At 39.6% G+C, this 27,430-nt stretch overlaps 1 protein-coding gene, 1 non-coding gene and 1 pseudogene across 3 annotated transcripts; all 3 read left to right on the top strand.

Moving 5' to 3' along the window:
• The first annotated feature begins 543 nt into the window (after nucleotides 1-543).
• Nucleotides 544-27,430, top strand: Supv3l1 (Suv3 like RNA helicase). Of its 2 annotated transcripts, none has more exons than XM_015500553.2 (15): nucleotides 544-879; nucleotides 8,795-8,872; nucleotides 9,263-9,370; nucleotides 10,748-10,862; nucleotides 12,006-12,174; nucleotides 14,832-14,943; nucleotides 16,282-16,359; nucleotides 17,758-17,849; nucleotides 18,781-18,961; nucleotides 19,506-19,599; nucleotides 21,012-21,231; nucleotides 22,668-22,748; nucleotides 23,093-23,269; nucleotides 26,155-26,303; nucleotides 26,950-27,430. In XM_015500553.2, the coding sequence occupies exons 1-15, from the start codon at nucleotides 612-614 to the stop codon at nucleotides 27,383-27,385; spliced, it is 2,358 nt and encodes a 785-aa protein (XP_015356039.1). In that variant the 5' UTR covers nucleotides 544-611; the 3' UTR covers nucleotides 27,386-27,430. The 2 variants fall into 2 exon arrangements, with proteins under 2 accessions (XP_015356039.1, XP_048665733.1); XM_048809776.1 differs by lacking the exon at nucleotides 544-879 and adding an exon at nucleotides 6,796-7,054.
• On the top strand, nucleotides 752-7,153 carry LOC125618283 (annotated as a pseudogene).
• On the top strand, nucleotides 25,949-26,021 carry Trnat-ugu. The gene has a single exon. It is a non-coding gene; the product is annotated as a tRNA-Thr (tRNA).

Below are 27,430 nucleotides of genomic sequence, written 5' to 3'. Positions count from 1 at the left end.
TACTAGGATAACGTATATATATATACAGCTCACATGGAGGCACCAGTTGCGTGTCATACAGGGGCTTTACCTATTACAGTACAACCAAACTTCTCCGCAATCCTTCTGAACAGCGGATCAAGTTATGTTCTCCAACGTTAATTGCCCTATTAGGAAACGAAGATTAACAATGCAATAAACTTTAGGGAAATGCTCTTTAGTGTACGAGTCTGCAGGACACGCTCGTGCACGCTCAACATCCTCCTACCCACGTGCTTCTGGAGCTTGAGGACCCAATCGACCTGTTTGCGTCACGTGACCCAGCTGGCAGGCCCCCGCCTCCCATCTGTGACATCCACAATGATGCCTGATTATGTCCCCTTCTTGGGCAAAGCTGCTCCCGATTGCCAAGGAAAGAGAGAAAGTACAAGCATCTTGATGGTTTTCTCCGCAGCCCTCCTCCCTCCCTGAAGAGCGATCCTACGGAATCCTTTTCCTTTACTGATCAGGCGTTACCTCGGGCAGCTCCCCGCTCGGTCTGGGTCTTTCCGGACCGCAGGCGCTGGCAGCTCGCGTCATTGCCCGTCGCCGTGTCGGGGGGCTGCTCAGGCTCCCCGGAGCCCGCGGCCTCGATGTCCTTCCCCCGGTGTGCCCTGCTGTGGGCTCGGCTCCCGGCGGGGCGCCAGGCTGGTCACCGCGCGGCCGTCTGCTCTGCGCATCGCGCCCACTGCGGGCCCCCCCCTGCGGTTCTGGGGCGCGTTCCTGCCCTTGCCGCCTCGTCTGCCTCCGGTGGCTCCAAAGCCCCGAACACGTCTTTGTTCGTGCCGCTGACTGTGAAACCTCAGGGCCCCAGCGCCGATGGCGACGTCGGGGCCGAGCTCACGCGGCCTCTGGACAAGAGTGAGTGCGGGAGCCAGCGAAGGCCGCGGGAGATGTCTGCTGGGCCCTGGCGGCCCCGGGGGGCAGCTGTCCCTCTTCCCCTTGGTGACCCGAGTCCCCTCGAGCGTTGTCGTTGTGCCTGACAGTTTCTGCCTCCCTCGCTGCTTTGAGAGTCCTTTGACTCTTGGGATTGTGTCTGATTCATCCTTAACGGTCCGCCCAGAGTGACCTTTTTCCCTTTGACCTCTCTCGTCTCCGACTGGTTTAAAACCTCTTGTATTGGGACGTCTTGGCTCCCTCAGTCCCCCGCCGGGTGTCCTTCTCTGTTGTTCCCCTGCCACAGAACTGTTGCCTTCGAAATGGGGCAGTGGGATGGGCAGTGAAAAGCCAGAGGAGGAGTTCTTTCAGGATTCTTTGTCATTGGGCGAGGTCGCAGTGTTGGGCTGCATGGTGGGTGAAGGGAGGACCGAGACAGATTCTGATAATCTGCTGTCATACAAGATACAGCTTGATAAAGGGGTCCTCGCTAAAAGAGGGACCATAGTCATCCAGGAGCCAGAGAGAAAGTAAAAATGTAGCATCAGTGAGTGGCAGTAGGTTTTGTCACCAAAACTAATTTTGGATGGATTTGACAGCGAGATCTGTAAATATTTTCGAGGGGAGTTTAGCGTTATATAGCCGCACTTTGGCTTTTGGCTGATGAAGAAGGTGAGAGGTTTCCTCTGACCAAGGAGATCCAGGGGATGCCACAACTCTGCCGGGCACTAGCTTTCCAGACTGTCTTCAGGGAGTTACTCCGACTAGCAACAGTACGTCCCCTATTGTAATTTGAGAATACAAATTTCAGCTTGATGCGGTGCACACTGTAATCCCAGGGACTCCGGAGGCTGAGGCAGGAAAATCTCAAGTTTGAGACTAGCCTCAGCAACTTAGCCAGATCCCCAGCAACTTAGTGAGAATGACTCAAAATTTATAAAAGGTGGGGATGTAGATCAGTGGTAAAGCACCCTGCGTTCAATCCTCAGTACCAAATAAATAAAACTAAAAGTAAAATATGGATTATAGCATGCTTTGGGTCAAATCTTGTTTTTCAGAGCAGTATAGTATATGATGCAGCTCATGTCTATGTTATTTTTCTTTCTTTCTTTTCCTTTTTTTTGATACGGTGTTATTATGTTGCCCAGGAGGCCTCAAACTTTTGGGTTCAAGTGATCCTCCTGCCTTGTTGGCTCAGTAGTCCTCTGGAGCTGGGACTTCAAGCATATACCACCAGGCCAGTGCTCAGCAAGGCCTTTCACTTTACTTGGAGTTGGGGTCTATATCGTTTTAACAACAATTTTAATAATGTAATTGTATTATTTCTGCTTATTTTTAAATTGTAAAAACATAACATTTAACATCTTAATAATTCTTATATGTATAGTTTAGTCATGTTAAGTTCATTCACATGTGAAAATGACCTCTAGGACATTTTCATCTTGTAAAATTGAAACTCAGACAACAGTTAACCCATTAAACAACAATTTCCCATTTACTGAAGGCATACAGTAATTTGTGTGAGGTAATTTGGCTAACTTTTTTATATTCAAATATTGATACATTTCCATCTCTTTTGCCTGCTTCTTATCTGATAAGTTGATGTACTACTTCAAGGTTCTGTTCCACATCATTTTGCCATACTTCATACTTTTGCTATTAAGTGTCTCATTTTCTCCCTCTCCCCTAAAATCAGTACTCCTCTCCCCTAAAATCAGTACTCCCTTCTGACCATTGTCTCCGACATGGACCTCTTATTCATCCTCGATTTATATAGCTGCCTACCAGGTGGCTCCATTCAGATTGCTTACTCCTTATACTAGCATGTTCAAGACCTGCTCCAGGTGCTAAGATAAACAACTTGGTGGATTTGATTCTTCCCATTCCTCACCTCCCATATTTAACAGAAGGTCCAGTTGACAAGTCTTGTTGATTCTGTCTGATAAATATTGAGTCAATTCACTTCTTCTCCACTGCAGCCAACTTAAATTTTTAGCTTCTATCTTGGACTGGATCATTGAAATAACTCCTTACATGTCTCCTGGAATACCTTTGATCTCTCTATTCTATTTTCTTTTTTTGGTACTAGGATTGAACCCAGGGGTCCTTAACCTCTGAGCCACATCCCCAGCCCTTTTTTGTATTTTGTTTAGAACAGGGTCTCACTGAGTTGCCTAGGGCCTCACTAAGTTGCTGAGGCTGGCTTTGAACTCTTGGTCCTCCTGCCTCAGTCTCCCACACTGCTGGGATTATAGGTGTGCACCACCATGCCTGGCTTCTAGTCTATTTTTCTTCTAGTCTATTTTTTGCCTGCAATCAGAATGTTCTTTTAAAAAGATTGAACCTGTTGCTTTTCTGCTAAAAAAATTGTATTATATTTTTTCATTGTCTGTAATTTAAAATAGTCCCCAAGTCTTAATATGGCTGGTAAGACCCTGTCTGACCTGGCCTCTCTCTCCCAGCTTCATTGTCTCCCACTTTCCATCCTTAAGCCATATGTATGACATGTGCCTCTGCTCCAGGTGTACGAAACATACTACTGCTTCTGCTTGAGTACCCCTGTACTGCCTTCACTTCAGAGTTAAAAACAAAAAAAAAAACCTTTTTTTGTAGTTGTAGATGGACATCATGCCTTTATTTTATTTGTTTATTTTTATTCTGTGCTAAGGATTGAACCCAGTGCCTCACACATGTTAGACAAGCACTCTGCCACTGAGCTCCAGTCCCAGTCAGAATTTAACTTGAGAAATAGTTGTTTATAGTTATGGTGTATGATGTGATATTTTGATATGTTTGTGTCATAGAATGATAAAATCAAGCTAATTAACAAATTCTTCACACACTTTTTAAAAAGAAAAGCATAAAAGATTTATTTAGTGAAATGGAAGTGACACCCTAAGAGGTATGGAGCAGACCTCTTCCAGGAGAGGAAATGGCCCACACTTATTTTTTATGTGTGGTGATGACATTTAAAATCTACTCTTAGCAATTTTGAAACATATAATAACATTTATTATAGTTTCCTGTCTGGATAATAGATTGCTCAAACTTACTCCTTCTGTGTGTCTGAAATTTTGTACCCTTTGGTCAATGTCTTCACTTTCAACTTCAACCTACCCTGCCACTCCATCTCTACTTCTCTGGCTTGGCTTTCTTAGGTTTCATGTATAAGTGATGCATTTAGTATAATGTTCTCCAGATTCTTCCATGTTGTCTCAAATAACAATTTCATTTTTAGGGCTGAATAATGTTTGTCATATGTGTGTGTGTGTATTTACACATATATGTTTATATAACTACATAAAGCTATATGACTATATACAACTATATATGTATATATATATATATACACACACACACACACACTTATGTACATAAATATAAATAGTTGTATATAGTTATGTACAATGGGATGTTTTTTGTTGTTTTGTTTTATTGAGAGAGAGAGAGAGAGAAAGAATTTTTTAATATTTATTTTTTAGTTTTCGGTGGACACAACATCTTTATTTTATTTTTATGTGGTGCTGAGGATTGAACCCAGCGCCCCGCGCATGCCAGGTGAGCACGCTACCGCTTGAGCCACATCCCCAGCCCCAATGTGATGTTTTGATATGTTTGTATATATAAATATGTTCCACATATAAAATAGGTATAGGCACCTAGATTGCTTCCATAGCTTAACTGTTGCAAATGGTACTTCAGTGAACATGGAAGCACAAATATGTCTTTGCGTGCTGATTTAAATTCCTTTGGATATGTATCTGGATCATAACATAATACTGCATATTAGTCTCAGAAAATAGATTTGCTCCATCTGTAGTTTATAGGTTAGCAGAATTTTTTCATGCAATTTCATATGCTTTTTTCTAACCGTCTTTTTTTTTTTTTTTTTTTTTTTTTGGTCACTGATTTTTTTTTTCCCCCCCACAAAGAAACTGTTGCCCCCACTAGATACAAAGAAACAGAAGCCCAGAAATACCATGATACTTGCCTGTGATCCACTCCAGGGAATGAGTATGTACATGTGTGTACATGTATCTGTGGATCTTATATTTAGGTGTGGGCAAATCTAGTGGCTAGACCAGCAATTTTGAAATTCTATTATATAAAATACAGTTCTGTTAGTAGGATGCTGTGTTCAGGCTTAATTTCAGTGAGTGTTGAGTATGTCATGACTGCATGAAAATCTGGTTGGTACTTTTCTGGGAGGTAAAAATACAGGCCACTTGGCCTGTGTTTCATGGGCAGGAAACCATCCTCACTTTTGGCCTTTCTCAGAAATGTGTAGTGTGTGACTGGGTCAATAAAATGTTTATCTCTACAGAATGATACGATAGTATTTTAACATGTATGACCTTAATACAATCTCAGTGTAATAAATTTAAAATATTTTCTCCTATCAAATTATTGATTTAGCTAGGCATTGTGGTGTATGCCTGTAGTCCCAGCTACTCTGCAAGCCAAGGCAGAAAGATCACAGGGTCTCTTCTCTTAGTGAGACCCTGCCTCAGAATGTAAAAATAGGCCAGTGCACAGCATGCTTGTAATCCCATTGACTTGAGAGAATGAGACAGGAGAATCAGTGCCAGCCTCAGCAACTTAGTGAATCTCTGTCTCAAAATAAAAAGGTCTAGGGCTGGGGATGTGGCTAAAGTAGTAGCGAACTCACCTGGCATGCGTGCGGCCCGGGTTCGATCCTCAGCACCACATACAAACAAAGATATTGTGTTTGCTGAAAACTAAAAAAATAAATATTAAAATTCTCTCTCTCTCTCTCTCTCTTAAAAAAAAGTTTAAAATACATAAATAAATAAAAAGGTCTAAGGATGTGACTGAGTGGTAAATTGTCCCTGGGTTAAATCCCCAGTACCATTAATTAATTTTAAAAGGGCTGGGGATGTGGCTTAGTTGTGGAGTGCCCTTGGGTTCAGGGTAAATTATTTATTCATAGTGGTATGTCACCCAGACAGGTGTCTAATTCAACCTCCCTGGTGTCACAGAAATTTCTGTTACTTTTTTTTTTTTTTTTGCAGTACTGGGGATGGAACCCAGAGCTGCAAGGAACTTTCACTATTGTGAGGCAACCCCTTTTTAAAATTGTTCTAGGCCCCAGGCTCAGCTAATTCAGGTGGATGGGATATGGGCTTCCCCACTGATTCTGCCTCCCCGACCCTGGGTAATTTAGAGCCAGGTGGAATGTCAGATGGCAGAGAAGCAATGCAAGGTGGATAGTATTAAGTCTGTGGGGCTCACTTCTGGTCTTTGCAGCAACAGTGATCGCTGAGTGAAGAGTGCCTAGGATAGTTACCCAAAATGCTGAATATCAAAATCTTCAGCGCCACCTCCCATTGGGACTAATCCCAGAAAATTGCTGACCCCCTGGGCCTGGAGCTAGGCAAGGTGGTGACTAAGAAATTCAGCAACCAGGGGGACCTGTGTGGAAATTGGTGAAAGTATAAGTGGAGAAGATGTCTACGTTCAGAGTACCATGTTGAAATCCTTGACAATCTAGTGGAGCTTTTGATCATGGTTAATGCCTGCAAGATCACTTCAGTCAGCTCAGTTGCTGCAGTCATCCCATGTTTCCCTGATGACTGGCACGATAAGGAGGACAAGAAGCAGGCTCCACTCTCAGCCAAGCTTGTCGAAAATATGCTGTCTGTAGCTGGTGCAGGTCATATTATCACCATGGATCTTTGTGCTTCTCAAATTTAGGGCTTTTTAAATATCCCAGTGGACAATTTGTATGCAGAGCTGGGTATCCTGAATTGAATTAGGGAGAATATCTCTGAGTGGAGGAACTGCCCTATTGTGTCACCTGATGCTGATGGAGCCAAGAGTGTGACCTTGCAGACTGGTTGAATGTGGACTTTGTCTAGATTCACTAGCAGCAGAAGGCCAGTGATGTGGACTGCATGGTGCTAGTCGGTGGGAATGAAGACTCCAGTGGCTATCCTTGTGGATGACATGACTGACACTTGTGGCACAGTTTGCCTTGTGGCTGACAAACTTCTCAGCTGGAGCCACCAGAGTTTGTCTTGACTCATGGAATCTTTTCTGGCCCAGTCATTTCTCGCATCACAGTGCAAGTTTTGAAGCAGTAGTGATTACCAATACCATACCCCGGGAGGTCAAGGTGAAGCATTGCTCCAAATTACAGGTGATTGACATCTCTATGATTCTTGCAGAAGCCATCAGGAGAGCTCTTAATGGGGAATTCTTTCCTACTGTTCAGCTTTGTCCCTTTATAATAGAATAAGTTTTGAGACATTTTTATTTATTTATTTTGAGGCATTTTTAAAAGTAAAAACAAACCCCGCTCCTTGTTTTTTTTCCTTGGCATTTGATGACAAATTCGCAGAAGACCCAGCTTGTTCCGCTATAGATTTCTACATCCCACATCATGTAAATGGGGGTTTATTATAAATTGGAGAAAGACAGATGGAGATCAACTGCTGGAATTTCATTTTCCTTAAATGATTTTGTGAACCTTGCAGCTTTAACTAGAGTTCAGCTGCTGCAAGATTTCATACTTCTGAGGGTGTTGAGTAAGCCAGTTTGAATGGTTGGGGATGCTGAGACTTTGCATGTGATTGCTCTTGGCGATTTTCTTTGTCAGAACAGTTAGCAATGAAGCAGCTAGTTCTCCAAGGTCTATGCTAAATTAAAAGCAAGGATCCTGGGCAACCCCAAACCTGTTCTTTATAGCTGAGCAAGCACCCTGTAAGGCAGGGGCAGGCAGCTCAGCCTGAAAAACTGTTTGGTGGGATCCTGAGGGTGGGAGAGGGTAGCACAGTGCAGCAAATGTTTCTTTGGAGAAAGAAGTCTGATTCATCATCATCTGCTTAACCATGTAATTTGGATTCCCCTTTGTATCTATTCCTTTCTATGGCTTTGCCTTTAGCCATCTTGACCTTTTCCTGGCCAAATATCCTCTTGGGCCCAAACAATTATTGTACCATAGTCTTCAGGAACACAAACCTGCTTCGTGCTATATAATTGTTAACATTCGTATTAGATAATTTGCTTAACCTTCCTTAGCCTACCATGGTCATAGATTTTAGGTGGTATTATAGTACCTTTTAAGTATTTAATTTTCATTTTCCTTCCTGGAATCTGTTTGGCTTTTCCAGGGACCTGACATTCAGTCAAAAGATTGATGTTTTTGTCTCTTGTAGAGGAAATTAATAAAGTGTCTATGTTTGTGATTTTGGGTCTGAAAAATTATTCTAATTATTAGGAAGTTCTTATGTAAATTCCATTGAAATCAGCTTCCTTTACCTCCCACTGAGTTAACTTATGCCATCTAGAACAAAATGAGAGGAATGTGTTCTTCATAAAATCATCATCTTCAAACTAAAGATCATCCCAGTTCTTTAGTCTTTTGCATAAAAGCATGATGATCTGATCCTTGCCAAATTGGTTGTCTTTTCTGCATTTATTTTAGCTGTTTACTGTTTGTTGTTTTTGTTGTTATACATGGACACAATATCTTTATTTTGTTTGTTTATTTTTATGTGGTGCTGAGGATCAAACCCAGTACTTACATGTTGGAGGCAAGTGCTCTACCACTGAGCTACAACCCCAGACCCCTGTTTACTATTAATATGCAGAATGGTTGTAAGTAAATGAAACGGCATGGTTATCTAAAAATGGCTTGATAAAAATTAGAACCTAGTTCTGAGCCCATTACACCTTGCCCATTTCCTCTGCAGTATAACAGGAATATTGCCTGATTTGACTATTATTTTTTTCTAGATATTTCATTGCATATTAACCCATAAAGAGGATCAACTAAAATCTTCAACTTCTTACGTATCATGATTTCAAGTTTCTTCTGCCATTTGGTCATTTCTCTAAAATATGAAATGAATGTTGAATTTTTATGTCTTTCTTCTAGACGAAGTAAAGAAGATCTTAGATAAGTTTTATAAGAGGAAAGAAATTCAGAAACTGGGTGCTGATTATGGACTTGATGGTAAGACATATAATATCTTTATAGAGATGTAGTATTACTTTGTGTAGCTTTGTATAGCTTTTTCAGTGTTCTATGGGACCTCTTATGCCCTGAAAGTAGGAGTACAGTTGTGGTCTGGAGACAAGCCTCTGACCATTGCTTCTTCGAGGGCAGGAGGCTGGCAAGGCTCACCTGTTGAGCCAGACCACACAGCATAGGAGCTGCCTGGGCACCTTTCCTTCCTGTTGTGCTAGTTTTTCAGCTTTAGCCTAGATCAAATTAAACCAGCTGAATTATCCACATAGTAAAAATATAGAGATACTTTGAATTTGGTGTGGTGCATTTTGTGCTTTTAAAAGGAGAACTGAAATGAAAACTAAGCCTTACATATTTTGATTTTGTTTTCTGCAGCTCGTCTCTTCCACCAAGCTTTCATAAGCTTTAGAAATTATATTATGCAATCTCATTCCCTGGATGTGGACATTCACATTGTTCTGAATGACATTTGCTTCAGTGCAGGCAAGTCTTTAGAGAATTTTGAAAATTCTATTGAATGTACTTTCTGTTTATTCCATACTTCATGTTTATTTCTCTAGCATGGCTTATTTGTTTTAGAATATGTCTTGGTAATATCCTTTGTAAATATTTCAATGCTTGGATAGGAAGTTTTGTAATCACTTGGCTTTTATATTGGGTCCCTCAGCTAGTCATGAGAATGTCTTAGACTGGGACCTTGATCTGTCATCTTCTTTCTGCTGTGTATTAACATGGGCCAAAATGGAATGAGCTCTCACACAAGATAGGATTAGTTCATAGCATATTCTACCTGTTTCTGCCACTGGCTTATTTCTCCATCATGTCAGGATAAAGTTCTTGCTATAAAAGAAAAAACAAAAAGTAAGAACATCATTTTATTCCATATATGGAATTATATAAATACTCACATATTATTATTATTTGGTGGTGCTTTGTATTAAACTCAGGGCTTTGTGCATGCCGGGCAAGGGCTCTACCACTGAGATACATCTCCAGCCCTTTTAATTTTATTGTGAGGTAGAGTCTCACCAAGTTGCTCTGGCTGACCTTGAATTTGCAATCCTTTTGCCTCAGCCTCCCAACTATCTGGGCTTATAGGCATGTGCCACCATATCTGGCTAGTTTTACACACACACACACACATATAAAATAAAATGGATAATATTCCATTGGGATCCATCTATCTATCTATCTGTATAATATTTATATAGTTTTATATTTTTATCTTTTTGTACCAGGGATTGAACTACCCAGGGACACTCAACCACTGAGCTACATTCCCCCACCCCTTCTTTGTTTTGAGACAGGGCCTTGCTAAGTTGCTGAGACTGGCTTTGAATTTGCTAAGACTGGCTTTGAATTTGAGATCCTCCTGCCTCAGCCTCCTGAGCTGCTGAGATTATAGGCTGGCAATACCATTCTTTATTCTTGTTAAATTAAGAAAAAAGAACAGTGCTAATCTTTGCCAGTTATACTGGGATAGTAGAATGTAGTTGTTGGCAGCTACTTTTCTTTTTTTTTTCCTAAAAATATAAGTGGAATTTGGATGAAAAAATAAGAAAAAGAAAGTTCTAGAAAAGGATGGGGTCTCCTCTTTTAGGACTTCTCTTATCTTGGCCATGCTCCCCTAATTTACCTCAATAAGAAAAAAGATTTTGCTTCTTTTGGTTGTAGATAGCAAGTAGATTGCCCATTTTTTAAAAAAACTTTTTTTCTTAGTTATAGGTGAACACAATATCTTTATATTTACGTGGTGCTAAGTATCAAACCCAGTGCCTCACGCATGCTAGGAGAGCCCTCTACCTCTGAGCCACACCCCAGCCCCAGATTGCCCATGTTAATCTGTGTTTTATTTTCTAGCTCATGTGGATGATTTATTTCCATTTTTCTTGAGACATGCCAAACAAATATTTCCTGTGTTGGAATGTAAGGATGATCTACGTAAGATCAGTGACTTGAGATTACCACCGAACTGGTTAGTCCTTCATTTGAAATTTTCTGTTTCTAATTTGGGAAGACTATTATTATGTGTTTTTGTAACATATGCTAGGTGGCAAATTATAAGGAGTCTGAACAGTACTGTTCATTCTGTTAGGCTGTTTCCCCTTGATCCTGTTCAAGCGTGGGCTTGTATTTTCCTAGGGCAGAACTGAAGCAGCTTGAGTAGGGTGTTAGCCTTGCATCTGAGCTGTGGCCTTCCTGGAGTCAGCTGAATGCCAGGGTGTTAATACTGAATTCTCTCCCCTGTGGGTAGAACAGCAGCATCTTCTAGCACTTCAAGACCTCTCAGAAGCTTTCTGCTCAGACCCTTGCTAAGCTTGAAGGCCCTGCCAATTCTTACCTTCAGCCAGGCTGTGGCCAAGGACCCACATGAAACCATTGCAGAAACTTCAGGGCTCCCTACTTCCTTCACCCTTTCTGCTCTTCCACATTCTGCCCTTCAGATTCTAGGTGCTTCCGCAGCTCTGCATTGACTTCTATGCTCTGTTCTGTGGGACTTTCTTACTCTGCTCGGGGTCCACCTCCCTGTGCCCTGCTTCGATCATCTCCAGTGTCCCCCCCTTTCAGGGGTTGCACCTGTTCCACACGTTTGTAAATAGTTGCTGCATATATTTTGCCCAGTTTTGTATTTGCTTATAGAGACAGCACAAGTCCACTCACTACCAGGCAGCCATCAGGACCAGAAGCAGGAGGCTCAGTTATTATAATAGTTTATATTGAATTCAGAGACCTGGGAATGTTTGCTTTTAGGTTCACATATTTAGAGCTGTGGGAATGATGTGAACATATCTGTGGAGCAGATAGCAATTTAAATTTAGTAACTCTGGAAGAAAAGAGGTTTATGCAGTGGGGAAAATACCCAAGACATTAATTTGTATTGGGGGTTTTTTGTCCTCCGTTTAGTTAACACTGTTCTTGGAAATCGGTAATTATTTGAATGTGCATATGAAACCAATTACTTAATTTTTCAAAATATCTGTGAATGTTAGGAGGATGTTTTTGTGGGGTGTTATCTATTTATTTATTTAAATTAAAAATTTTTTTTTTCAGTTGGTATCTTTGCTAGGGTGGATTTTGGGGTTAATAAAATTAAACTGTTTACCCATTCATGTTTTAGGTACTCAGAAGCCAGAGCCATACGGCGGAAGATAATATTCCATTCGGGCCCCACAAACAGTGGAAAAACTTACCATGCAATTCAGAAATACTTGTCAGCAAAATCTGGAGTATATTGTGGCCCCTTGAAATTACTGGCACATGAGATCTTTGAAAAGAGTAATGCTGCTGTCAGTATATCACCAAATATTTGCTCTTTTTTTCTTGTTCCATTTTCTTTTGGGGTTGAAGTTGGACAAGGGGAAAAGAAAGATGTAGTAGTTTACTAGTAACAAATTATACCTTATTTCTTTGCATCTAGGAAACTATTGATTGTAAGAGGTGCCATTATTATATGTGTAATTAAGAAAGAAAAGATGCTCAGTGTGGCAGTATATACCTGTAATCCCAGTAGCTCAAGAGGCTGAGGCAGGAGGATCTCACATTTGAGGCTAGCCTCAACAACTGAGTGAGGCCCTAAGCAACTTAAAGAGACTCTGTCTCAGAATAAAACATAAACGGGCTGGGATGTGGCTCAGTGGTTAAGTACCTCTGAGTTCAATCTGTGGTACCAAAAAAGAAGAAAACAAAAGAAAGGAGAAGATGCTGCTAATTGAGCTCTGGCATGCTCTCAGTGCTTAATATGCATCCTGATATTAGAGATAGTAAAATGTAGAAAAGTGAACACTTTAGAAGGAATGAATAAAACATTGTAGAATATTTTATGCCTAGAGAGAAATGCAGAGTGGCATATAAATAACCTTGAATTCAAGCTGTCAGATCCCAGCTTGCTTCATCTATTTATTTATTTATTTGGTACTGAGGATTAAACCTAGGGAAACTTAATCACTGAGCATATCCCTAGTCCTTTTTATTTTTTATTTTGATACAGGATCTCACTAAGTAGCTTAGGGCCTTACTAAGTATTGCTGAGGCTGGCCTCAAACTTTCAGTTCTCCTGCCTCAGCCTCCTGAGTCACTGCAATTATAGGTTTGCACCGCCACAACTGGCTGAAACTACTTGTTCAAAACTGAAAGGACTAAACCCTGTAATCACTGAGACATCATTTCACTAAATGGGTCACATTTTGACTCATTATTTTATTAAAACTTTACAATGAGAGATTAACCAGTTTTGGTTAGGTAATTTGTATTTTTTTTTAATGATTTGGGTACATAATTCTTCTATCCATAAATATTTGAAAACGTATTTACTCAGAACAAAAACTTTTTTTTAATATAACCACAGGATATTTATCTGAAGCAGGATAAATCATTTAATATGATAGAATACTATTATTTAATATACAGTCCATATTCAGAATCTGTCAGTTGTCCAGTAGCACCCTGTCGCTCCCATCCAGGACTCCATTTGAGGTTTCCCACTGTTCTAAATTGTCTCTAGTTTCCATTAATCAGGGATAATTCCTTTGTCTTCCTTTGTTTTTATAACTTTTGTACTTTTAGGAGACGACGGGTCAGTTTTGTTGCAAACTGTTGCTTAGTTTGTATCTGTCTGATATTCTCTTATAATTAGACTCAGATCACTTAGGGGTGGTGACCAACCCTCCAAGTTTGACTGAACTTTACTCAAAGTCCTTTGTTCTGGGGAACCCCTCAGTAGGGGGCAAGCCAGTTGTTTGAGCACTCTCTTATACCACAGCATTGGTATTTCCTTCTCAAGGAAGTATATTAGGAGGTCATTACAGTCTTAAATTTTATTTTTAGTATTCTTTATAATTTTTTTATTTTTAGGAAAAAAAATATATATATTTTGTTGTTGTTACAGGGATTGAACCCAGGGGCACCTAACCACTGAGCCACATCCCTAGCCAGTTTTTTGGTACCTGGGATTGAACTCAAAGGGCAGTGATCTACTGAGCCACATCCCCAGCCCTATTTTATTTTATTTAGAGACAGGATCTCACTGAGTTGCTTAGCATCTTGATGTTGCTGAGGCTGCCTTTGAACTTGTGATCCTCTTGCCTCAGCCTCCCTAGCCACTGGGATTACAGGTGTGCGCCACTGTGCCTGGCTTCCTAGCCTTTTTTTATTTTTAATTTTGAGACAGGATTTTGCTAAGTTACTTAGGGCCTTGCTAAGTTGTTGAAGCTGGCTTTTAATTCATGATTCTCCTGCCTCAGCCTACCCAGTCACTGGGATTACAGGCATGTGCCACCACACCCAGCTAATTTTTAGTATTCCTTTTTTTTTTTTTCAATTTTTAAATATTTATTTATTTATTTATTTTTAGTTATTGGCGGACACAACATCTTTGTTTGTATGTGGTGCTGAGGATTGAACCCGGGCCGCACGCATGCCAGGCGAGCGTGCTACCGCTTGAGCCACATCCCCAGCCCCCATTTAGTATTCTTGAGTATAGAAACAATCATGTTCATTTTAACAACTCCAGCAGTACAGAAACAAAGTTAAAAAGTTAAACTGTGGGCTGGGTTTGTGGCTCAGTGATAGAGTGCTTGCCTGGCATGAGTGAGGCACTGAGTTTGATTCTCAGCATCTCATATAAATAAATAAATAGAGTAAAGGTCCATCAACAACTGTATATATATATATATATATAAATTTTTTAAAAATGAATGTGCTTTAGTTTCTCATGTTCTTATTAAGGATTTAACTGGTTGGAGATATTTCCAGTTTTACCTAAGTTATATAAGAAAGTAGCTCTTATTTCATTTTCTATAAAAAAGAAAAGAAAAAGGCATTGGGAATACTTCTATTTCAGCTGTTAAATAAATTCCTTGGTAATGAAGAGAATAGACACACAAAACTACTTTTTGCTGTTGTTTTCAAGGTAGAAATACGACTGGGTTTCTTTCTGTCATTTCAGGGTGTGCCATGTGACTTGGTGACAGGTGAAGAGCGTGTGACAGTTGAAGCAGATGGGAAACAGGCTGCCCATGTTGCTTGTACTGTTGAGATGTGCAGTGTCACCACACCATGTATGTAAACACCATTGAAAAACTATGACTTGGTATTTTTTATTTTAAAATATGGTTGTACTTGTGAAATATGATTTTTTTAATTAAAAAAATTTCTGTAGTTGAAGATGGAGAGAATGCCTTTATTTGTTTATTTTTATGTGGTACTAAGGATCGAACCCAGTGCCTCACACATGCTAGGCAAGCACTCTGCCACTGAGCTGCAGCCACAGCCCTTAAATATGATTCTTGTTGTGAAAAAACATTCCATATCTGGAAAAAGAATAGTACAACAAATGCTACCTGCCACTAGTAATAAGTACCAAATATTGTCATGCTTACTTATAGAAGTTAGTTCCCTTTTTTCTTTTATGTATGTTTGGGTGTTTTTGCATTTTATTTTATTTGGTATTAGGGATTGAACTCAGGGGCACTTTACTGCTGTGCTATCCCCAATGCTTTTTATTTTGAGACATATCTTGCTAAGCTGCTGAGGTTGCCTTGGACTTAGGATCCTCTTGCCTCAGCCTCCTGAGTAGCTGGGATTACAGGCGTGCGCCATCAAACCTAGTCCCACCTTTTTTTTTTGCGGGGTGTAACCTTTGATTGAACTCAGGGACACTTAACCATTAAGCCAACATCCCCATCCCTTTTTCATATTTTATTTAGAGACAGCGTCTTGCTGAGTTGCTTAGGGCCTTGCTAAATTGTTGAGGCTGGCCTGGAATGTGAGATCCTTCTGCCTCAAGTCCCAGGCTGCTGGGATTACAGGTGTGCACCATTGAACCCAGCAATGTGGTGTGTTTTTTTTTTGTTGTTGTTTTTGTTTTAGTTGTCAGATGGGCACAGTAAGTTTTTTTAATGTGGTGCTGAGGATTGAACCCACTGCCTCACATGTGCTAGGCAAGTGCTCTGCCACTGAGCCACAACCTCAGCCCATGGTGGTTCTTTTTAGGCAGATTCTCAAGGCAGTCTCTAAGGTTGGTGAAAATAAGGTAAATGGAACTGCTTACTACAGAGAATGGTGTCTTCCAGTGGTTAAGAGTATGATCTTCAGAGCGAGATGACCTAAGTTTGGATTTCACTTACTGTCTAACTTTGGGCAAGTACTTAACTTCTCTGGGCCTCAGTTTACTCTTTTGTCAAATGGAGATAATGGAAGTACTTAACTTCCTAGAGTTGTTTTGAGAATTAAATGAAATACAATTATAAAATTCTTGGTACAAGCCAGCCCAAGAGACCCATAATGAAGGATGATGGTGATGGTGGTAGTGATGAAAGCTTGAATTTTGATGTTGGATTTGTTTATAATACTATTTAAGTAGATTGTATTGCTCATGATAACTTTTTCATTTTAAGATGAAGTGGCTGTAATTGATGAAATTCAGATGATTCGAGATCCAGCCAGAGGATGGGCCTGGACCAGAGCACTTCTAGGTTGGTGGTCTTAGTGCATCAAGCCTGGGCTTTATGACATCTGCACTATTTGTATATCTGCTTGTCATTGCCAAGTAGTCTGTTAGATCCCCTTTTTCTGACAAAAGTCTTCTATAAAAGTCAGCGAAGTGTGAGTTTTTGAATTTTGAAATACTATTTCAATAATGGGAAATCTACTTTTACTATTACAAAATAGGTATAGCTGTGTAATTAAAGTCAAAATGTTTAAGTCTCTTGGCTGGGGATGTAGCTCAGTGGAGGAGCGCTTGCCTAGTATGCACAGAGCCCTGGGTTCAATTTGCAGTACCCCAAGGCAAAAAAAAAAAAGTTCAAGTCTTACCACATTTACACAATCACTATTAATATTTTGTGCCATTTCTTTTTCTTATGTGTGTGGTATTTTCAGAATATTTAATTTTGTATCTTTCTCTTTTTCAGTTCTGTTATTTCATGGCCGTTTTTTCATATTGTTAATATAACTGCATCTCCTCCATTGAAGAGCTGTACCAGAATTTGTTCTTTAAAGTTGAACTTTTTTTTTGGTACCAGGGATTGAATCTAAAGGCATTTTAACCACTGAGTCACATCCCCAGGCCATTTTATTTTTTGAGACAGGGTTTTGCTAAGTTGTTTATGGACTTCGTAAGTTGCTGAGCATGGCTTTGAATTTGTAATCCCCTGTTTTAGCTTCCAGTCACTGGGATTACTGATGTACATCACAAGATGGCAGAGTTGGAACATTTTTCCCTATTATTGATGATGCTGAAGTAAAAATCTTGTGGCCGTGGCTTTTTATTTTTTATTTATTAATTTAGGGTAGGGTCCTGGTAATATGGAATTCTTGATGTCCGATGTGAATGATTATTCTACTACTTGCTTTTGGAGTAAATTTTTGATCAGCATGTTGTAGGGCAGGTATTTTCAAATTTAAAAACAAATAACTGAACTCTTTCTTCAAATAATACTGATGCATTAGGCCTATAATAAAACAGGTGGAAATGGATCTGGCCAGGGGTAAGCAACTTGGACTTTCTTTTGCCCTCCAGCTCCTAACCTCTGTGATTCCATGGAGCCTAATTTGAAAAACACAAGTGTAGGACTAATGTTGAGCCCTAAGCATCAGGATGCCACGTTCCAGTCCTGGCTGACTTCACCCTGATAGACTTGAAACCTTGGTCAGAGCAGCTTTAGAACTTTGAGATTTAGAAAAACAGGGATGATCTTAGCCCATTAGAAGGCAGTGGTGGTTTGACATTTGCATCAAAGAGACATTGCTGAAAACATTTGATAGACTTGTAAAATAATAGGTAGCTAATAAAGGTAAAGTCTTTTTGTTTTGCGAATGTTATATACTTAATTATAAGTCTTTTTTAAAAAATCCCAATTGTGCATTTACAGGACTGTGTGCTGAAGAAATCCATTTATGTGGAGAATCTGCTGCTATCGATCTGGTCACTGAGCTTATGTATACAACTGGGGAGGAAGTGGAGGTACTACATTATATATTTCATTTTCAAGTGGCAAAGCAAATAGCTAAGAGTAACTATACAGTGGCTTTAGACCCTAGGCAGTGGCAAAATTAGAACCTAACTAAAAAGAAAACTTCTTTTTTTTTTTTTTTAATAGTTGACTAGCTCATATATTTGGTTGAACCTCATGATGTGAAGTGTGAAGTTCTGACAGAGTAGCAATTGCATCCTGAGTCTTCCAAGAATAAGAGGCATTCTTTCCCCCCCCCCCCAATGCTGGAGATCAAACCCAAGGCCTGGGTGATTCTTCATCTTCACAAAATTCTTTGGGATTTGAGCATATCAGTTTAGAATAAGTAAATTAGGACTTTTGTATCCCTTTTGCAAATTCCTAGAGTAGGAAGTAATTGGTTCCTTCTAACTCCTACTTTTCTTTTTCTTTACCTGAGTTTTATAATAAGATGAAGAAATATTTTTAATTGGCCATTGTTTTAGTTTTATGCTCAATTTCAGGGAGACATTCTGGAAAGTAGTGGAAGAAATTCTGGATTCCATTCTGAGTGTTGCTTTTTTTACCTTTGCATTTGGAGGCAGATCATAGTTAGAATTGGAAAAAGCTCTGACTCAGTCTTTTATTGGGCTCTATTTTACTCGTTCATGAAATGGAAATAACAATTAATTCTTCTGAAGTTGCCATGTTTCCATGAAAATCAATATATGTGAAAATGCTTTGAAAATGTATGGAACACTGTATGATATTCTATTAGTCTAGAAATGCCAATGAGAGCTGATGGTAACACTTATAATGTTGAAGTGAATCCTTTCCTGTTTCCCTTGAAAAACGTTGGTACTTATTAGTTTTTAGCTACTGTTGATTGCTTGGCAAGTTTTTAATTTATTAGAGGAAGTTGTGTCGGATATGTTATTTTACCACTATACGTCTTTATTGTAGGTTCGAAACTATAAGAGGCTTACCCCCATTTCTGTGCTGGATCATGCATTGGAATCTTTAGACAACCTTCGGCCTGGGGACTGTGTTGTCTGTTTTAGCAAGAATGATATTTATTCTGTGAGTCGGCAGATTGAAATTCGAGGATTGGAATCAGCTGTTATATATGGCAGTCTCCCACCTGGTAATTATTGGCTTTTGTTGTGATAAGATATGAAATTTTTAATTTTTGCCAAATATGTTAAAATATGTATAGAAAACATAGTAAAAAAATTGAAGTAAGCCATTTGGTTTATTGGTAATTTTTTATAGATCGTATGGAATAAATATTTTTTCTAGTTAACCTTGTGGGAAGTAGGAGTATTTTAATTACTTATAGCTCTTATAATTTGCTGCTGTTATCATAGACTATATTTTAAATGGTGAGTTTATGATTTTTTTACAAAATGTCTTAAAATATGGACCCAGTAATTCCTTTCAAATTATTGTCCTGAAATCTAATAAGAATCCTCAGAATAAGATTAGTATGCTGGGGAAGTGCATTGCTGCATGAGGGGCAACTTAAAGGAATGGAGGTAAAGGATAGTGACTCTTTGAGGTTATAAAGAAAGAAATTTTGAAATGATAAAAATTTTATTCATAAAAATAGAGCAGGGGCAAGGGTTTCTAAGCATGCTTAGCATGATGTAGTAAGGCTGGACAGTGCTGATCTAACTGTTCTATTGCAGGAACCAAACTTGCTCAAGCAAAAAAGTTTAATGATCCCAGTGATCCGTGCAAAATCCTGGTCGCTACAGATGCAATTGGCATGGGACTTAATTTGTAAGTAATTTGTTTTTAATAAGCATCGATATTCAGTGAATTAGATGGCAGTGTTTGTTTTTGTTTTCAATTAAAAGAAATTTTTTTGTAGTTGTAGATGGACAGAATGCCTTTATTTGTTTATTTTTATGTGGTGCTAAGAATTGAACCCAGTGCCTTACACATGGTGGGCAAGCTCTGTGCCACTGAGCTACAGCCCCAGCCNTTTCTTTTTTTTTTTTTTTTGAGATGGGATCTCACTGCGTTGCCCAGACTGGCCTTAAACTCTTCTTGGACTTTAGCAATCCTCTTGTCCCAGCCTCCTGAGTAGCTGAGACTACAGGCACATACCACTACACCTGGTATAGCTAACTTTTTAAAGCAGTATGAGAACACCGTGGGTTATTTATAAGAAAGTCATTCTCTGGGCTGGGGTTGTGGCTCGGAGGTAGAGCACTTGCCTAGCATGTGTGAAGCACTGGATTCGATCCTCAGCACCACATAAAATAAAAAATAAAGATATTGTGCCCACCTGTAACTAAAAAATAAATATTAAAAAAAAAAGAAAGTCATTTTCTGTAGTTTTATCAAGGTATATTTTATAGACCATACAGTTCACCTATTGTAAGTGTACAGTTTGATGATTTTTAGTTGGAACATACTAATTGAAGAAAGAATGGTAATTCTTTTTAATTGAATAATAATGCAGTTACTATTGAAAAAAAGAAAGGAAGAAGCCAGGCACCTTGGCGTACACCTTTAATCCCAGCAGCTCCGGAAGTTGAGACAGGAAGATTGCGAATTTAAAGCCAGCCTCAGGAACGGTGAGGCACTAAGCAACTCAGTGAGACCCTGTCTCTAAATAAAATACAAAATAAGGCTGGGGATGCAGCTCAGTGGTTGAGTGTCCCTGAGTTTTGAATCCCCAGTACCCCCATCTCCCAAAGAAAGGAAGAAAAAGAATTACCAACAAACTTTTTTTAAAAAATATTTTTCGTTATAAATGGAGATGATACCTGATTTTGTTTATTATTATGTGGTGCTAGGGACTGAACCCAGTGCCTCACACATGCTAGGCAGTTGCTCTACTACTGACTGAGCTACAACCCCAACCCCATCAACAAACTTGTTATCCTTGTTTATTTATTTTTATTAATAAAAATTTCATTTTGTATGTGGTACTGGTGATTGAACCCAGGGCTGCTCTACCACCAAACTACATCCCCAGTCCTTTTTATTTTTCATTTGGAGACTGGCCTCAAACTTGTGACCCTCCCGCCTCAGTCTCCTGAGTAGCTGGGATTACTGGTGTGCTCCATCACATCTGTCTTCATTTTTTAAATGGCAGCAAAATGGCAAATAGGCCTTAATTAGAATCAAGTAACAGAGGCTTGTTTATGCATTCTGTGGGATCACTTTCATTTCTATTTCAGGAGCATAAGGAGAATCATTTTTTACTCTCTTATAAAGCCCAGTATCAATGAGAAGGGAGAGAAAGAAATAGAACCAATCACCACTTCCCAAGCCTTGCAGATTGCCGGCAGAGCTGGTAGATTCAGCTCACAGTACAAAGAAGGAGAGGTTACAACGATGAATCGCGAGGACCTCGGTTTATTAAAGGAAATTTTGAATAGGCCAGTGGATCCCATAAGGGTAAGGTATAATACATGAATTACTGCTTCTGTGGGGAGTTCAGTCATATCTTCCCTCTCCCACATCCATACTCCTTCCTGGAAGCAGAAATAAGCAAAAGAAAATTTTGTGCCTTTGAAACCTCATCAAGAAAGCTCCCTTGGGACTGGGGTTGTAGCTCAATGGTAGAGTGCTCGCCTTGCGTGGAGAAGGCACTGGGTTCGATCCATAGCACCACGTAAAAATAAATAAAATAAAGGTATTGTCCATCTACAACTAAAAAAAAAAAAAAGAAAGAAAGCCCTCCTTTATTGTTTTGAAGAGACATAGAGACCCCTTGTTCAGAGAATGGTATGCAAGTGAAAGATACAGATTGAACAAATTTAGTTGACCTGATTTTCCTTTAGTTCTTCCTAGAAATATAGCAGCAGGTGCGGGGAGAGGGGCAAAGTTGCTTCAGGTGACATTATCTATGTCAATGAACTGAAAAATCACCAGAAGTTTGATTCTAGAAGTATGGATCAGTAACAGCTCTGAGCATCACAAATTCAAGCCAGAAAAGACAGTGTTAAATTTTGGTCAATGTAGTTATTGAATCAGAAGTGTACACATTTTAAACAAATTAATTTTTAAAAATTAGTTTAAAGTTGCCTGGAAAAATTCACTTACATGTGGCTCATTTAATTTGTCAGTAACACTAGATAAAGGGAACATATGTGAGATAATGCAAGACAAAAATTCCTGGAGGAAAGCAGTGGTTGAAACCACTTCTATAGTTTTTGCAGTGGAGTATGGTTAGGTTCATAGGGGCTCCCACTGCAGCTGAAGTTTGACACACCCTCATTTCCCTCTGGGTTACCTTATTTCTTATATTCAGACTCTTCTTCCCTCCCTCAGGACCCATCTGTCTTCCTTCCTTTCTATTTTCTTTCTGTCTTTGCTTTCTTTATCCCTTATAGTTACCTTGGGCATTTCTTAATGCTGCAATATATTGTTAAAGAAATAACTGGCCTCCTGTTTAGAAACTTTCTCTCAGTATGTGTGTGTATCATTTTTATTGCCCTGGTTAAATCAACTGGGTTTTTCTCTTTTACTTTTATTTAGTGGAGAGAATTGAGACCTGGAAAATTTTTATCCAGTAAAGCATTTTGGTACTCCATCAGCTCATAATAGGTTTTAGGAAAATGACTAAAATAAAAGCACAAGACTGTTTCTTTAATGAGAATTATCTGTTATTTTTATTAAATTATCTCATCAACTTTTCTAATTGGTAATAAGTAGTAAAATGATGATTTTTTTGTTTTCTGTTTTACTCAAATTCTTGTCATTTAACTCCTTTGGTGAGAGATAAGCCTAAATGTAGGACTTTAATTTGAAATAATTTAAGCAAATTTATCCTTTCAAAAAAACCCAAAACAATCAGCTCACGTTTATTTTATTTTTTACTTTTCCTAAAGGCAGCAGGTCTTCATCCAACTGCTGAACAGATTGAAATGTTTGCTTACCACCTCCCTGATACAACACTTTCCAATCTCATCGTAAGTAGAAACTTTGAAGTCTCATCTAAAAATGGTGGTATGCTAGAGAGTTACTGGTCCACCTCATGGGTCTGGGTGGATAGTCTGCCTTTGTAAAGTTGCTCTCCATGTAACTTATCTTGTAGATGAAGACTTTCTTTCAAAATCCTCTGGGAGTTTCTTGAGGAATGTTCTGTCTGAGTTTCAGGTTGGGAAGCTGTGGGGGAGATCTCTTAGCTTCGGGAGGCAGTGAATAAAGCAGGCCTTTCTGGAAGTCTCTTGTGGATTAAAGACATTGTCTTCTATAGACTTTATTCCTGCCCATTGATGCAGTCCAGTAACTTCATATATTTTTCCTCCCCCAGGATATTTTTGTAGACTTCTCACAAGTTGATGGGCAGTATTTTGTCTGCAATATGGATGATTTTAAGTTTTCTGCAGAGTTAATCCAGCATATCCCATTAAGTCTCCGAGTGAGATACGTGTTCTGCACAGCCCCTATCAATAAGAAGCAGCCCTTTGTGTGCTCCTCATTGTTACAGGTGAGCCTTCATCTCTGCTATTTTGGCTTGTTTAAGATGGACACCTTTTTTTCCAAATAATTGTTTGTTATTTGAAATTAAACATTTGGGAGAGTACCATATAAATATAAGAGACTTTCTAAAAACTTAAATATTCTTGACTCTTTTTCTCACAGATAATTTTTTTTCCCCAGTATTGGGGATTGAACCCAGGGGGTGCTCTACTGCAAAGCTACATCCTTAGCTCTTTTTATTTATTTACTTCATATTTTGAGACAAGTTCTCACTAAGTTGCCCAGGCTGACCTCAAACTTGTCATCCTCCTGCCTCAACCTTCCAAAATGCTGAGATTACAGGTGGGCACCACTATGCCTGGCTTTACAGATAATTTTTGAGGGAGGTAGAACCCTTGTCTTACATTTGGGCTCATATGGTAGCCACTGTGAAGAAGCTAAAACAAAGACTGGGGTTGTATCTCAGTGGCAGAGCGCTTGCCTTGCATGCATGAGGCATTGGGTTTGATCCTTAGCACCACACATAAAAATAAACAAAATAAAGATGTTGTGTCCATCTACAATTTAAAAAAAAATTTAAAAAGAGGCTAAAATAAAAATGATTTAAAAATATATTTTGAGGGAAGGCACTTTGCCTGATGGCAAACCTTTTCCTTATTGTTGTGGGGTAACTATTTCAAAGGGAGAGGGATTGCAGTAGTGGCAACAATATTCAGTTTTCTTAACTGTAAGGCACTGTGCTGGGTGGTTGTCTTGTGTGAGTATGGGGCCTAGGTTCCAGCCCCCTTCCTTTTAACCCGTTTGTGTAGGGATGTGAATCTGTGACTTCTGAGGAGCACAGGACTTTGTGGGAAAGGGCAGCGAGGGCAGGGGAACCCTACAGAGGCCTCTTCTTCCTCTGAAGACTCATCGTTGCCAACTCCTCTAGAGGCCTTTGTATTCTGTGCACTAGCTCTTTTAACCAAATCTATTTCTAAATATAAATATGTGTGTGTGGGGGTTTCTTTTTCTTTTGGTACCAGAGATTGAACCTAGGGGCACTTAACCACTGAGCCACATCCCCAGCCCTTTTTAGTATTTTATTTAGAAACAGGGTCTCCTGAGTTCCTTAGGGCCTCACTAAGTTGCTGAGGCTGGCTTTGAACTCTAGGTCCTCCTGCCTCAATCTCCCAAGCCACTGGGATTATAGGCGTGTGTCACCGTGCCTGGGTGTAAATTTATATTTTAAATTATAAAATGCATAATACTTTCTCTTAGTATAACATTAAAACATTGCAGGTGGATAAATTTGGCCACCTCCCACTCTCGGTTCTCTGAAATGATTGCTTTGATGTGTTTGTGTGCGTCTCTGCAGACCTTTTCCGTGGCGTCTGCTTGCATGCATGTGCACATAGGAATTCTAGTTTTGTCCTGTGGATGTGTTTCCCATAGATGTTATCATAGCAAGTTATTCTGCAAATTGCCTTTTTTCCTTAACAATATGTCTTAGAGGTCTTCCATGTCTGGGTTTACCTAGAAAATATTTTTCCTGGAGCTGGCATTTGGGGGAAAGTTAGTACAAGGTCAGAGGTTAGAGAACGGTCTGAGACTGAGGAAGCTGACCTGAATGGAGCTGGCATCAGCCTCATTTGCACTATCTCTTAAGCTCTTCTAACAAAGCAGGAGCTCTTTGCTAAGGAGTAAGGAATCTCTGGAACGGTACAGTCAACATACACACATATGTTTTCTGTTTAAAAACTTCTGAAATCTAGAAGTTTTCCCTTTGCTCTTGATCTCTACCATCACTGAAGTATAAAGAGCTCAGTCCCATAGATGGCCTCCCATGCCTCTCAGGACAGTGGTTTTGAAACTGTTCTCCCCAGAGCTCCTTTAGGGCTGGCTGCAAGTGGAAGTATCTCAGTGGACAGTGAGATACTAAAACTAGTGCTCTCCCTGCCCTCTCCACTCAGCCCCTGAACTTGGACTTCCACTAGTTTCTGTGGCCAGAGTTCTTAAGGGCACTGCCTTTATAAAGAGAGCCTGAGAACCCCTGCTTGTTGTGTCCTAACAGGTTAGCATGGTCACATTTCCATTCATCATGGCTGTCTGACTTGGCATTTATTAAAATTGGCAGAATGCACCAGACTAAATTTAACAAAATTAGAGTATTCTTTAGCCAAAGGAATCTAAAATGGCTCTGCCTCTCTGAAGTATTGGCCTTGCTTAGGTTAAGCATTGAGAGATAATTTGCCTTAATTAGGAAATGAATTATTTGAAATCAGCTTTGACTTGAAGCCAGAGTTTAAACTCTTTTTTTTTTTTCTTGTACCAAGGATTGAACCCAGAGTTGCTTAACCACTGAGCCACATCCCCAGCCCCTTTAATTTTTTTATTTTGAGATAGCGTTTCTTCTGAGTTGCTTAGGGCCTCACTAAGTTACTGAGGCTGGCCTTGAATTTGTGATCCTCCTGCCTCAGCCTCCCAAGCTGCTGGATTTCAGGTGTGCACCACTGCACCAAGCCCCTTTTTATAACTTTTAATGCAGACATTATTGCCCTAACTTTGGAAAAAGGTGAAAGTCATCTTTTTTTTTTCTTAAAGAATTTAATTTTTTTATTTAAAGAACTAAGGTTTTTTTTTTTTTTTTTTTTTTTATATGTGTGTGTGTAGATTAAATGTTTTTAAAAATGTAAAAAAAGCCAGGGCTGGGGATATAGCTCAGTTGGTAGAGTGCTTGCCTTGTGTGCACAAGGCCCTGGGTTCAATACCCAGTACCACCAAAAAAAAGTAAAAAAATATCAAGGAGCAAAGAAACAAGCCTGTCTATTGAAACACAACCACAGGTAATATTTGTGCTTTTTTCTAATTATAGACTTAAGGGAATTCTAATTCTTTTACCAAACTATTCCTCAGTTTGCCAGGCAGTATAGCAGGAATGAGCCTTTGACCTTTGCATGGTTACGCCGATACATCAAATGGCCTCTACAACCACCTAAGAACATTAAAGACCTCATGGATCTTGAAGCTGTCCATGACGTCTTGGATCTTTACCTGTGGCTAAGGTACCAATTTTCTCCTTTATGTGTTCTTGTTTCTAAGTAATAGGGCAAATCAAAGGTTTTATGAATGGTGGGAGGTTTTTTGTTTGTTTTTTGTTTCAAACTCAGCACATATTTGCAAGAAGCTCTATATTATGTTTGTTGTCAATAAAAGCACTTGAGCCTGGCTTATATTTCTTCCAAAAAAGTCTTCAGGAGTTTTGTGGTTATCATTGAGACAGCCAAGTGAGAAGATCCACTAGACCCTTTCTACTCAAAGAGTGGTCCTTGGATCACAAGTGTTGGTATCACCTGGGAGCTTTAGAAATAAAGAATCTCAGGGCCATCCCAGACTTAATCAGATTCTGCAGTTTAACAGTATCTTCAGTTGGTTCACTTGTAGATTTTTGACATTTGAGAATCCGTGCTCTAGAGGGCTCGGCTTCTCAAAGGAGGGGTATATATCCCTAGGGGAGCATATAAAGATTACTTGAGATAGCATACCAACCCACTTTCATCATGACATATTCCTCAGGTATGTTGGAGAAGAAGTAGAAGTTGAATAAAGATACTGGACAGTTTGCAAAAAGAAAACATTTGGAATTAACGTAGGTGTGCCACTGAGATTAGTCCAGAGCTGTTGCTATAATATATCGTGTCCTTTTCCCAGCTACCGATTCATGGACATGTTTCCAGATACCAGCCTTGTGCGAGACCTGCAGAAGGAGCTGGATGGTGTTATCCAGGACGGTGTTCACAACATCACCAAACTGATTAAAATTTCCGAGACACGTAAGCTGTTGCATCTGGAAAGCTCATTAGCAGGGAGCCAGTCACGTTTGTCAGGAACCTTGAAGAGCCAAGCTAGAAGGGCACGTGGCACTAAAACTGCAGGGAGTAAAGCTGCTGAGCCGCTTGGCGCCAGCGCTGGGGAGCTATCCCTCGCTTCCAGATTGGTGCAGCAAGGACTCCTCACTCCAGACATGTTGAAGCAGCTTGAAAAGGAGTGGATGACACAACAGACTGAACATGGCCAAGAGAGACCAGAGTCTGGGACTTACTCAAAAGGGACAAGAAGAAAGAAGAAGGAACACAATTCTGATTAGTTTTTGTTTTTTTAATTTTGCAAATAAAAATCTATTTTAAGTCCA

The sequence above is a fragment of the Marmota marmota genome, unplaced genomic scaffold, assembly GCF_001458135.2.
Source record: "Marmota marmota marmota unplaced genomic scaffold, marMar, whole genome shotgun sequence".
NCBI lineage: Eukaryota > Metazoa > Chordata > Mammalia > Rodentia > Sciuridae > Marmota > Marmota marmota.
This window is presented reverse-complemented; position numbering and strand designations above follow the sequence as displayed.